At 52.6% G+C, this 12,920-nt stretch overlaps 1 protein-coding gene and 1 pseudogene across 4 annotated transcripts in view; one reads left to right on the plus strand and one right to left on the minus strand.

Annotated features, from left to right (window-relative positions):
• ACOT7 (acyl-CoA thioesterase 7) overlaps window positions 1–12,920 on the plus strand; it is a 135,067-nt gene that overhangs the window by 24,482 nt on the left and 97,665 nt on the right. The window contains exon 1 of one of the 3 annotated variants that reach the window (XM_011938278.1): window positions 8,546–8,699. The exons of 1 other annotated variant lie outside the window; for it this stretch is intronic. In XM_011938278.1, coding sequence (XP_011793668.1) covers window positions 8,617–8,699 — 83 coding nt within the window. In that variant the 5' untranslated portion in view covers window positions 8,546–8,616. Of the gene's footprint in view, window positions 1–8,545; window positions 8,700–10,630; window positions 10,749–12,920 lie in introns of those variants that run through there. One more of the 3 variants, XM_011938279.1, reaches the window with a different exon arrangement.
• Window positions 4,778–5,383, minus strand: LOC105509162 (annotated as a pseudogene). Its single transcript, XR_001001396.1, has one exon. The product of XR_001001396.1 is annotated as an ATP synthase subunit d, mitochondrial pseudogene (transcript).

The raw sequence follows: 12,920 nt of genomic DNA on the forward strand, positions 1-12,920 counted from the left end.
GAGACTCTGTCTCAAAAAAAAAAAAAAAAGAGAAATTAGCTGGATGTGGCAACATGTGCCTGTAGTCCCAGCTACTGGGGAGGCTGAGGCAGGAGAATTGCTTGAACCCAGGAGGTGGAGGTTGCAGTGAGCATTGCACCATTGTACTCCAGCCTGTGTGACGAGCAAGACTCATTCTCTAAAAAAAAAAAAAAGAACTGCATTTTGTAGGGCTCTAGCTGCCTTAGATAGCGATTCTTCTGATCTGGGCAATGTAAATTGAAAACTTCCTGGAAAGCATTCACTATTCTAGATGCCATTAAGAATATCTGTAGGCCAGGTGTGGTGGCTCACGCCTGTAATACCAACACTTTGGGGAGGTCAAGGTGGGTGGACCACCTGAGATCAGGAGTTCGAGACCAGCCTGGCCAACATGGTGAAACCTCTTCTCTACTAATACAGAAGCCAGCTAGATGTGGTGATATGTGTGTGTAATCCCAGCTACTCAGGAGGCTGAGTCACAAGAATCGCTTGAACCCAGGAATGGAGAAGTTGCAGTGAGCCAAGATTGTGCCATTGCACTCCAGCCTGGGCAACAGAGCAAAAAAAAAAAAAAAAAAAAAAAAAAGAAAGAAAGAAAAAAGAAAAAAAGAAAGTGGTTTCTTAAGATGGAATCTAGTCTTGATGAAGATGCCGTGAACACTGCTGAAATGACAAGAAAGTAATGGCAGTGGTGGGCCATCTGGAGCAACCCCTGCCTTCACGCCGGCTGCAGTGGGGTGGTGCAAGCAGTGGTGGCAGGAGCAGCTGTGGTGGCAGCAGTGGGTCCCCTGTGCCCCACATTCCCTGGGCAGCTGACTGTACTGCCCCCATCCTTGTGTAGCCAAGCGGGACCCACTCCCAGGCCTGGAGACTTGCCACTCCAGACCCTGGCTCCGGGTCACAGCTCTCACCTGCTGTCACAGTGGGGAGGGGTGTGCAGAGGAGACAGACAGTCCCCGGAGCCTGCCCCTGGGAGTCTCCCAGAGCCCGTTGCTCAGTGGGGCCAGGCTGAGTTGCCTGCTGGTGGGGAAGCAGCATGATTGGGCATGGAGGTGCAGGCAGAGAGGAGCCCCAAGGTGGAGCTGGGCCTGGAGTGGTGCTGCACCTGCGTAAGGAGCGTGGGGTCTGGGATGCAGAGCTTGGGTTATGCTTCAGGGCCCGGGGTGGGAAGTGGGAGCGGAATTCACTTCGGGGACCTGGACTGCGGTGTGGCCACTGCACCCACCTTGCTGATGGCGCCCTTTGGACTTTGGGCACCGACAAGCATGGGAGGGAGGCCGAATGGGGGCTGAGAACAGACTGGCACAAACAGCCTGGATGCCATGAACAGTGGTGGGAGACAGACAGGCTCCTGGGTAGGAGGGGTCTGGTTGGGGAGGGCCTGAAGCCTGGGGGCCGGCCAGCTAGTCCCAAGGACCAGAGGGGAAACTTGTGGTGCTTTTCCCTGGCCCATCCACGGACCAATCAGCACATGCTTCCTCCACTCTGAGGCCCATAAAAACCCTGGACTCAGCCAGACTAGAGCAGAGGACAGAAAGATGACAAGACGACCCGCTGCAGAGAGGAGCTACCCTCTGTGCTGAGAGCTGAACACTCATTGGGATGACCCGGCTGTGGAAAGGAGCTGCCCACTACGGGTCTCCTCTGAGCTGTCCTTCACTCAATAAAGCTTCTCTTTGTCTTGCTCACTCTCCATTTGGCTGTGTACTCATTCTTCCCGGTGACAGGGCAAGAACTCAGGACCTGCCATGGCGAGGCTGAAAGAGCTGTAACACAAACAGGGCTGAAACATGTCCCTTGCTTGCCATGTTGCCAGCGAAGGGAAGGAGAGAAGAGCTGTCGCTCTTTGGGGAGTCCAGACCTGGGTGCTCCCTGAGCCAGGGTTGTGACTCCCTTTTTGGGGCCCTGCAGTTCCTGGCATCACCAAGCTTCCAGGCACCACTGCATTCCCCTGTGCCAGCTGGGCAAGCTGCTTGCGATGTGCTTGGTTCAGGTGCAGCCTTGCAGAGAACCAGCACCTGTGCCAGCATCTGGAGTTGCCTGCCCTGCAGCGGCAGCTGGCATGTCTGACTGTGCAGTGGCCAGACCCCACGCTCGCTCACACACTGCTCGCTGCTCCACACTAGGCTTGTCCTTGGCAGGCGTGGAAGCCCCAGGCTGGTAGCATGAACCAAGCGCAGCCTGCCAGACTGAGTGGGTGGAACAAGCCCAGTGGGCCCCAGCAAAACTTGGGCAAAGGTGCCACCAGACACAGAGGTTCCTGGCCAGAAAAGGGACACCCCAAAGATCCCTCAACAAAAGGATTTAGAATATTCCATAAACCTAGCTGATAAAATAACATAGGTTTTAAGAGGACTGACTCCACGACTCCACTTTTTTTTTTGAGGTGAGTCTCGCTCAGTCACCCAGGCTGGAGTGCAGTGGCGAGATCTCGGCTCACTGCAAGCTCCGCCTCTCGGGTTCATGCCATTCTCCTACCTCAGCCTGCTAAGTAGCTGGGACTACAGGCGCCCACCACCACGCCCGGCTAATTTTTTGTATTTTTAGTGGAGACGGGGTTTCACCATGTTAGCCAGGATGGTCTCGATCTCCTGACCTTAAGTGATCCACCCACTTTGGCCTCCCGAAGTGCTGGGATTACAGGCGTGAGCCGCCGTGCCTGGTCTGACTAAGTTCTACTGGATGTAGTGGCTCACACCTGTAATCCCAGCACTTTGGGATTGCTAAAATACAAAAAATTAGCCTAGTGGGATGGTGCACACCTGTAGGCCCAGCTACTTGGGAGGCTGAGACAGGGGAATCACTTGAACCTGGGAGGTGGAGGTTGCAGTCAGCCAAGATCATGCCACTGCACTCCAGCCTGGCCGACAGAGTAAGACTCTGTCTCAAAAAAAAAAAAAAAAAAAAAAAGTTCTACTGTGGGTAAAATGCTGACAAACATCATTGCATGCTACAGGAAAATCTTTTTTTTTTCATTATTTTTTAATTTGAGACAGGGTCCTGCTCTGTCACTCAGGCTGGAGTGCAGTGGCACCATCACAGCTCACTGCAGCTTTGGCCTCCTGAACTCTAAGGGATCCTCCTACCTTAGCCTATCAAGTAGCTGGGACCCCAGGCACATGCCACCATGAATAGCTAATTTTTTAATTTTTACTTTTTATAGAGACAGGATCTCCTTTTATTGCCCAGGCTGGTCGGGAACTCCTGGGCACAAGCGATTCTCCCACCTCGGGCTTCCAAAGTGCTGGGATTACAGACATGAGCCACCGTGCCCGGCCCAGAGAAATATTTTGTGAAAAGAAGTCAATTGATGTGGTCAATGTCATTGTTGTCTTATTTTAAGAAACCGCCACAGCCATCCCAGCCTTCAGCATTCGCCATCCTAATCAGTCTGCAGGCCGAGTGGTAATCCCAGCACTTTGGGAGGCTGAGGTGGGCAGATCAGCAGAGGTCAAGAGTTCAAGACCAGCCTGGCCAACATAGTGAGACCCCATCTGTAATAAAAATACAAAAAATTATCCAGGCATGCTGACATGTGCCTGTAATCCCAGCTACTTGGGAGGCTGAGGCGGGAGAACCACTTGAACCCGGGAGGCAGAGGTCGCAGTGAGCCAAGATCGTGCCACTGCACTCCAGCCTGGGCAATAGAGCAAGACTCTGTCTCAAAAAAAAAAACAAAAAAAAACATATTAATCAGTCTGCAGCCATCGACACTGAGGCAAGACCCTCTGCCAGCAAAAAAAAATACCATACTGAAGGCTCAGATTATTGTTAGCATTTTTTAGCAATGAAGTATTTTTAAATGAAGGTATATACTTTTTTCTTTAGGCATATTGCTATTATACACTTAATAGACTACAGCATAACTTTTACGTGCACTGGGAAACCAAAAAAATCGTGACTTATTACAAAGTGCGATGTATGCTTTGTTGCGGTGATCGGGAACCAAACCCGTAATGTCTCTGAGGTATGCCTGTGTGAGCCTGTGAAGCCTTCACTGCAATTGAGACCATGAACAGGCCTGTCACCCTGCTGAGGCCCTCTGCTTCTCTGGTCCCTCCCTGCCGCCAGGCAATCTCTGATCTGCTTTCTGTCACTATAGTTTGTGTTTCCTCAAAGTTTATAAACATGGACTTGCACAGTATGTTCTGTTTTTGTCCAGCCTCCCTAGCTTAGCATGATTACTTGGAGATTCATCCACAGAGTTGCATGTATCAGTCATTCATTCCTTTTTTTTTTTTTTTTAGATGGAGTCTTGCTCTGTCCCCAGGCTGGAGTGCAGTGGCGTGATCTTGGCTCACTGTAACCTCCGCCTCCTGGGTTCAAGTGATTCTCCTGCCTCAGCCTCCCGAGTAGCTGGAACTATAGGCACCCGCCACCACGCCCCACTAATTTTTGTATTTTTAGTAGAGACAGGATTTCACCATGTTGGCCACGCTAGTCTCGATCTCTTGGCCTCGTGATCTGCACGCTTCGGTCTCTGAAAGTGCTGGGATTACAGGCCTGAGCCACGGCACCTGGCCAAACGCTGGGCTTTATTTTATTTTATTTTATTTTATTTTATTTTATTTTATTTTATTTTATTTTTGAGACAGTGTCTCTCGCTCTGCACCCAGGCTGGAGTGCAGTGGCACGATCTCGGCTCACTGCAACCTCTGCCTCCCAGGTTCAAGGGATTTTCCTGCCTCAGCCTCCTGAGTAGCTGGTATTACAGGCATGCACCACCACGCCCAGCTAATTTTATTTTGTGTGTGTGTGTGTAATTATTATTTTTAATGTCCAGAATGTGTAATACAAGGGCCAGAGCTTCCTCCTGGACTCAGTTTTATAAATTCTTGATTGGTTGGTGAGGCCAATAGGGATACTTTTTCTTGTCTAATTTGGTTTCTGGGAAAGCTTCGTTCAAGTCCTCAATGGTCATCTGATCAAATGGAATTAAGTTCTTTATCTTCTCCATCTGTTTCTCATATTCTACAATCCTGGCCTTTGAGAGAGACACCCACTCAGCACAAGATTTCACATCTTCTTTTTCTTCGGCATCCACTTGGGCAGTATATTTATCCTCTGGCACAGGAATCTTCAGGGCATTAAACTTCTCAAAGTCATCCACCAAGCCAGCCTTGGCCACATTGGCCTTGTAGTAAGCCCAGTCGATAGCTGGTGGATTCTCAGGTAAAGCAGCCAACCTGGAGGTGAGGGTCTCATTCCAGGACTTCAAGGAACTAGCAGTGGCCTTTTGGTTCTGGGGTATGATCTCCGCAAGAGCTACCCAGTCAATGGTTTTTAGAGCAAGTTTTCGCCCAGCCATCTTGGGATCCTTCACCGACCCCAGCTGCCCACGGTCCACCGCAGCCTAATTTTATATTTTTAGTAGAGATGGGGTTTCTCCATGTTGGTCAGGCTGGTCTTGAATGCCCAACCTCAGGTGATCCACCTGCCTCGGCCTCCCAAAGCGCTGGGATTACAGATGTGAGCCACCGAACCTGGCCATGCCGGCTACACCCAGCTAATGTCTTGTATTTTTAGTAGAGACAGGGTTCCATCATGTTGGCCAGGCTGGTCTCAAACTCCTGACCTCGTGATCCGCCCACCTCAGCCTCCCAAAGTGCTGAGATTACAGGCGTGAGCCACCACCTGTTCATTCTTTTCTGTTGTGCTGCATTGTATGGAAAGATCACAATGTGTTCATCCGGTGATGAACATTTGCATTGTTTCCAGTTTTGGGCTGTTACATGGAAAACCACTATAAATATTCATCTACAAGTCTTTATAGGGACATATGCTTTTATTGGTAAATATGAGTAGAAATAAATACTAGGAGTACAGTGGCTGTATTTATGGTAGGTGTATGTTTAACTATTTAAGAAATTGTCGAACTGTTCCCAAAGTAGTTGTGCCGTTTTGTGTTTCCAGCTGCGGTAGACGAGAGTTTCAGTTCCTCCCCGCCCTCGCCAACACTTGGTGCAGGCCTCTAATTTCACCCATTCTGATAGGTGTGTAGTGGTATCTTACTGTGATTTTAATTTGTATTTTCCTAATGTCTAATGATGTTGAACATCTTTTCTTTCTTTTTTTGTAGAGATGGAGTCTCCTCTTGTTGCCCAGGCTGGCCTGGAACTCCTGGGCTCAAGCGATCCTCCTGCCTCAGCCTCCCAAAGTGGTGGGATGACAGGTGTGAGTCACTGCATCTGGCCTTTTTTGAGACAAGGTCTTGCTCTGTCATCCAGGCTGGAATTCAGTGGTGCAGTCTTGGCTTGCTGCAGCCTTGACCTCCCGACTCAAGCGATCCTACCACCTCAGCCCACTGAGTAGTTGGGCCCACAGGTATGCACCATTATGCTCGGCTAATTTTTTGGATTTTTGGTAGAGATGGGGTTTCACCATGTTGCCTAGATGGGTCTCCAACTCCTGAGCTCTAGTGATCTGCCCACCTCAGCCTCCCAAAGTGCTGCGATTACAGGCGTGCATGACCACGCTTAGCCAAAGGTCATTTGTTTTTTTCACATTGAACTCTGAGAGATCTTTCTGGAGCCTGGATATAAGTTTCTGACCCTACCAGCTTCCTCCAGCATGAGGCGGTGAGTTTCGGTTGGGGAGAGGGATGTGGCCTCCCATTCTAGGGCGTGTCGATGCAGAGTTCTCCTTGAATTCTCTCTTCTGAGTGCCCTCTGATGAGCTGGGCTCAGTGTGCTTTTGAGTTCTAGGCGCCTGTCCCATTTCCTACCTTCTTTCTCTATGCTTGGCTGCCTGGGCAGGTGTGGGAGGGATGGGGGAAGAAGTGCTGCCATCTCTTGATTTTTTTTTTTCTTTTTTTTTGAGCTAGAGTTTCACTTTGTCACACAGGCTGGAGTGCAGTGGCACAATCTCGGCTCACTGCAACCTCTGCCTCCTGGGTTCAAGCGATTCTCTTGCCTTAGCCTCCCAAGTAGCTGACATTACAGGTGCCCACCACCATGTCCAGCTAATTTTTGTAGTTTTAGTAGAGATGGAGTTTTGCCATGTTGGCCAGGCTGGTCTCGAACTCCTGACCTCAGGTGATCCGCCTGCCTTGGCCTCCCAAAGTGGTGGGATTACAGGCATGAGCTACCGTGCCCAGCCCACCTCTTGACTTTTTAGCTTCCAGATGCCTTCGAAAGCTGCAGAAAACTGTGGGTCATTTCCCCAGAAAAGTAGAAACCAAATACAACCTCAAGCATGTTTTTAGGGATGCTCGCAGCCTACTGAACCAGTTCTACTTGGTTTGGGTTTAGAGATACCACGGCTGCAGGTCTCTGCCAAGCTGTATGTGTTTTTCTTTAGACTAGATTTTGGGACTGCATTTCTGGGGCAAAGTGTTTCCAGCGCTCCTGCCATGCGTCACCCACATGGCCAGTGCTGGTGGAGGGAGGGGCCGCTGCTTCTGGCATCCTGTTGTTTGTAGTTTTTTTTGTTTTTGTTGTTGTTGTGTTTTTTGGACAGAGTCCCACTCTGTTGCCCGGGCTGGAATGTAGTGACATGATCTTGGCTAACTGCAACCTCCGCCTCCTGGGTTCAGGTGATTCTCCTGCCTCACCTTGCCTGGTAGCTGGGATTGCAGGAGCATACCACCATGCCCGGTTAATTTTTTTTTTTTTTTAGTAGCGGTGGGGTTTCACCTTGTTGGCCAGGCTGGTGTCAAACTCCTGACCTCAGGTGATCCGCCTGCCTCGGCCTCCCAACATGCTGGGATTACAGGCATGAGCTACCCCACCCTGTCTTGTTTGTAGTTTATAACAGCTTTCCTGAGCTGTAACTTAATGAAGTCCACCCTTTTTGATTGTACAATTCTGCATGAACTTTAGTGGATTCACAGGGTTATGCAGCCACCAGCACAATTTAATTCCAGAACATTTTCATCACCCCCGGAATTAACCTGCATGCATTAGCAGTCACTCCCCTTTCCCATCCTCCAGCCCCTGCCCCCCACCAGCCGACTTTCTGTTTCTGTAGATCTGCCTGTTGTGGACGTTTAATGTACACAGAATCAGACGGCACGTGACCTTTTGCGATTGACTTCTTTCACCCAGCGTGGTTTCAAGGCTGGTCCGTGCATTACTGTGGATCTGTAGGTCTTCATTTGTTATGGTCACATAATATCTCATTGTATGGATTTATCACATTTTGTTTACCTACCCATCCATGGTGGACACCGGGTTGTTTCCATCCTTGCGTGGTTGTGAATAATGCTGCCATGAACATTTCTAGACATCTCGTTTTGTCAATTAAAATGATTTTTAATTTAGTAGATGGGAAATAGCGCCTTGAGTTGTTTAACTTTGAGATTATGTACTCATAAGGCTAAGCTATCTGACAAGTCCTTCCTCTTTGCGGGACCATCCTTCCATAGCCACCTGCGTTGCTATGGAAGCCTGGTAGGTCCTCACTGATTTGGGGTGGGTGGTGGGCCTAGCACACCTGGGCTTGGACCAGTTGGAAGGGTTGCTTAGGGAGGCAGCAATGCCCGCCTGGAGGGATGAGGCCAAGTCCAAAGGGCACAGTATTGGGGCCCAGGCTCATTCCTTGAGTTCCATTTGGCTGCAGCTTCTGGAGGGAGCTGACGGGAGACGTGGGGAGACGATGCTCCTGGTTTGGAGAGGCTTGTCACTAAACGTCCTCAGAAAGGAAGTCAACAGGGCCTGTTTTAGGGAGAAGGCCAAGCAGTGAGTTGGGAGCTGAAAGGAACAATGGGCTATTTGGGGTCAGGGGAGGGAAGTGTGTCTGGGAGGACCTGTCCTGTGTGCCAGGGTGGGAGGTGCTGTGGCTTCAAGACCCCTGGCCCTGGGATGCCGGCTACTCAGGATGATAGGCCTAGATGGGCAGCCAGGAGGCTGAGGAGGCTGATGGCCTGGGCCTGGGCCTGGGCAGGCTGCCTGGGTGGGGAGGGCTCAGGGAACATTTTCAGCCAGGGTTAGCTGCCAGGCTTGGGCCAGGCTCAGCCCCCTGACTTCCCCTCCAGCGAGACTTTTTGGGTCAGTGGGATCCCTTTAGAATCCCCTCCTCTTCCAGCTTCTAGACATTAAACATCCCTGGATGGGGGCAGCACCAGCCTCCCTGTGGGAACCAGTGTGCGTGGGGTTTGTAAGCTGAAAATGTCTTTCTCTTTCTTTTTGCACATAGGTGAAAGGACTTATTCTTTTAGTAATAATTCTTTTTTTTTTTTTTTTTTTTTGAGACGGAGTCTGGCTGTCGCCCAGGCTGGAGTGCAGTGGTGTGATCTCGGCTCACTGCAAGTTCCGCCTCCCGGGTTCACACCATTCTCTTGCCTCAGTCTCCCAAGTAGCTGGGACTACAGGTGCCTGCCACCATGCCTGGCTAATTTTTTGTGTTTTTAGTAGAGATGGGGTTTCACAGTGTTAGCCAGGATGGTCTGGATCTCCTGACCTCGTGATCCGCCCCCCTCAGCCTCCCAAAGTGCAGGGATTATAGGCATGAGCCACCGCACCCAGCCTCCTTTTAGTAATAATTTACCTGTTTAACTTTTACCAGAGTGACTTCCCAGGCTCAGAAGCCCTCCAGCACTGCCTGCTGGCTGGCTAGATAGAATATGGAAGTTTGATAAGGGCCCTCTGTTCCAGGGAGTGGCTGTCTGCCTAATTAGCCCTCTCTGCCCTAACTTTCTCTTTCACAACTAAACGTGTGAAACTTGCCCAGAAGCCGGGGGCCAGGCCAGGGTGACCCACCCTGAGAGGCCCGTGGGTCCAGCTTGGTTGAGTCGGCTGTGCGGCCTGCGCTCTGGCCGGGGACTTTCCATTTCCCTTGCTGGTCACAGGATTCCTGGGAAAGCAGCCCTGGGTGGGGCAGCATTGCGGGAGGTAGTGGTGATAACACATCCTTCCTCCTGCACTGGGCCTCCTGTAGCCTGCACCCTGGCCGCTTGATTCTTTGGCCTCTTTCTTTCTGACACCCAGTAGAAGGGCAGGCAGAGTGAAGAGAGTACAGGTTTGTGGGCACAGGGCCCACAGGTAGCAGCCGGCAGCCTGAGAGCCTGCGGGAGTGGAGGAAGGGTAGTGGAGTTGCTGAGCCCCAAGACAGGCATGGCACCCTCTGAAGCGGGGGTTGGGGGGAGGAAGAGGGGGACAGGGGAAGGACAGGGGTGTGGCCTGAGGAGCGGGGAGGCTGGACCTCCTGTCCACTTTGCTTCAGCCAGGGAGCTGGCCCTTGGGACAGACTTTACTTGCCAGCTCCATCAGCAGGATGCAGGCTTGGACCTGTTGGAGTCCTTGTTGGCCTGTGACCTTCCTCCCTTGTGTACATTTCAGGGAGCTCTAGAAGGCGGCAACAGGGCCAGGCCTGGCTTTGGCTGAGACCCTGGAGAAAGACTAAGGGGCTGTGTGCCCTATCAGAGAAGGCAGAGCCTCACAACCGCTTTCCTGAGGCTGCTCAATGGCGGCCCCTCTGCTTTCCTGATCTCCTGGCACGGCAGCCGGAAGAGCTCACAGAATTACTTCTTCTGTAATTATTTATAAAGCAAGGTTTCTATGACGACTGGTTTCTGGTAGACGCTCTGGATTGGTGAGGCAGCCTCTTCTTGGCCAGATTGGGCAGCTCAGGAAGCTGGGGGTGGGGGGTGCTCCCCACCAAGCCCGGTGTGGCAGGGAGCTGGGACAGTCCTGGGTCAGGCAGGGACTCTGTGATGCTTCTCGCTCCCTCGCCTTTCTCTGCATCTGATCCTGGGATGTCCTAGCCACCATGGCTTTCCAGCTGAGCAGGTACTGCCAGTCATGGGCATGTCCGGGCCGTGTAGGGGCCACTGTGGGTGGATTGTTTGGGGACATTTGGAGGGGAGGGTTGGGTAGAGGGAACTCGGCCCCTGTGACCAGCGGGCTGGCTGGTGTCATGCAGCCAAGAAGGGCAGTAGGGCACCCACCTGGCCCAGCTCTTACTGACCCCCAAGATTAGGTGGTCAGCTGAAGCTGGGACAGGAAGTGCAGGCCTGGGTGAGCTGGGAGCCCCTGACAGGGACCAGGGCACTCCCCTGCCTGCTCTAGTCCCCAGGGAGGAAGGCACCTGGTTTTCTTTCTGGCCTTGCTCCTGAGGCTTCCCTCTGCTCTTGCCAGCTGGGCTGGGTTCGCTGCTGGGTTTGCTGCCGTTTCCCAGCGCTGCTGAGCTTCCTACCTGAGGTGGAGGGGGCGCTGTGGGCTGCACAAGGAGCCTCCTGGGTCAGTCCCCTGCCCCTGGCCAAAATGGAGGCTGGGAGTTCAGGGCCATTGTCAGCCTCTTCCCCTGTCCTGCTTGGGGGCCTGGAAGTGTCGCTGGAACTTTCCTTGGCTCAGCCCTTCCTCCCACCCTTCCCTCTTCTGGAGATGCAGTGGCGTGTCTACAGGTTGAAGGGACTTCGCCGGAACTGCCTTAGGCAGCACGTCAAAGAGGAGAAGCAGGGAGTGGGTGCGGTGACTCACACCTGTAATCCCGGCACTTTCGGAGGCCAAGGCAGGTGAATCAACTGAGGTCAGGAGTTTGAGACGAGCCTGGTCAACACGGTGAAACCCCCATCTCTACTAAAAAATACAAAAATTGGTCAGGCGTGGTGACGCACACCTGTAATTTTAGCTACTTGGGAGGCTGAGGTAGGAGAATCACTTGAACCCAGGAGGTGGAGGTTGCCGTGAGCCGAGATCACGCCACTTCATTCCAACCTGGGTGACACAGCGAGACTCCCTCTCAAAAAAAAAAAGGAGGAGAAGCAGGGCTCCTTGAGCTTCCATTTGGCAGAGTCCCCCATGGATAGAGGAGGCATCTACGTGTGCCCTGTGCCTGGACGTTGAGGCCCCATGCCCATCCACACGCCTGTTTTGTCCCTCAAGGCTGCCTGGTGTGAGGCCCCCACCCCCGCATGCCATAAGGAGACCCGCTTCTCCTTTTCTTCCAGGAATGGCAACCCCTGTCCCTTGTCTACTCCTGGCCAAGGCAGCCTCTGCTGAGCTCCTGAAGGAAGCTCCGAGTGTCTGCGGCCCCAGGTGGTGGCCCCCAGCCATGAGTGGCAGCTGCAGCCCCATGATTGGGGACAGTCTGCCCAGACACAGACACCTCTGTCCCCCCCAGCTTTCCAGCTGAGGTGAGGGTGGAGCACACGCACCTGGTGCTTGACCTCTGGTTTGAGGCCTTTGTCAGAAGGGGGAAGTAATGAGCTGCCTGCCCTGCAGGCCCCGTCCTGACCCACCTGGACCCCAGACCCCTACCTGGCTGTGCACCTTCAGGTGGGCACTTTAGCTTCCACTGTGGAGTAAAGGAAGCAAGGCTCACCTACCCCTGGCTACCCTGGGTTTCAGGCAGTCATGTTTTCATTTTAGCACTGACTTTTTTTTTTTTTTTTGAGACAGAGTTTCGCTCTTGTTGCCCAGACTGGAGTGCAGTGGGCGTGATCTCGGCTCACCACAACCTCTGCTTCCCGGGTTTAAGCGATTCTCCTGCCTCAGCCTCCCAAGTAGCTGGGATTACAGGCATGTGCCACTACGGTTGGCTAATTTTGTATTTTTAGTAGAGACGAGGTTTCTCTATGTTGGTCAGGCTGGTCTCAAACTCCCGACCTCAGGTGATCCACCTGCCTCGGCCTCCCAAAGTGCTGGGATTACAGACATGAGCCACTGCGCCCGGCCAGCACTGACATTTTTATGTCAGAGTCAGAGACACTGGTGGCACTCCCAGCTGACCGTGTGCTGGGCTGTAGAAGGGGCAGGCAGGGTTCAGTGCCCTGCAGGGCTGCTGCCAAGGTCACCACACAGGGGCCTGTCCAGGGCTGCCCAGGTGTGGGTGGCAGGTGCTGAGCAGGGCTGAGGGTGCTGAGCGGGGCTGAGGTTGCTGAGCTGGGCTGAGGGTGCTGAGCGGGGCTGAGGGTGCTGAACTGGGCTGAGGTTGCTGAGCTGGGCTGAGGGTGCTGAGCG

This window comes from Colobus angolensis, unplaced genomic scaffold (assembly GCF_000951035.1).
Source record: "Colobus angolensis palliatus isolate OR3802 unplaced genomic scaffold, Cang.pa_1.0 Scaffold170, whole genome shotgun sequence".
NCBI classification, from domain to species: Eukaryota; Metazoa; Chordata; class Mammalia; order Primates; family Cercopithecidae; genus Colobus; species Colobus angolensis.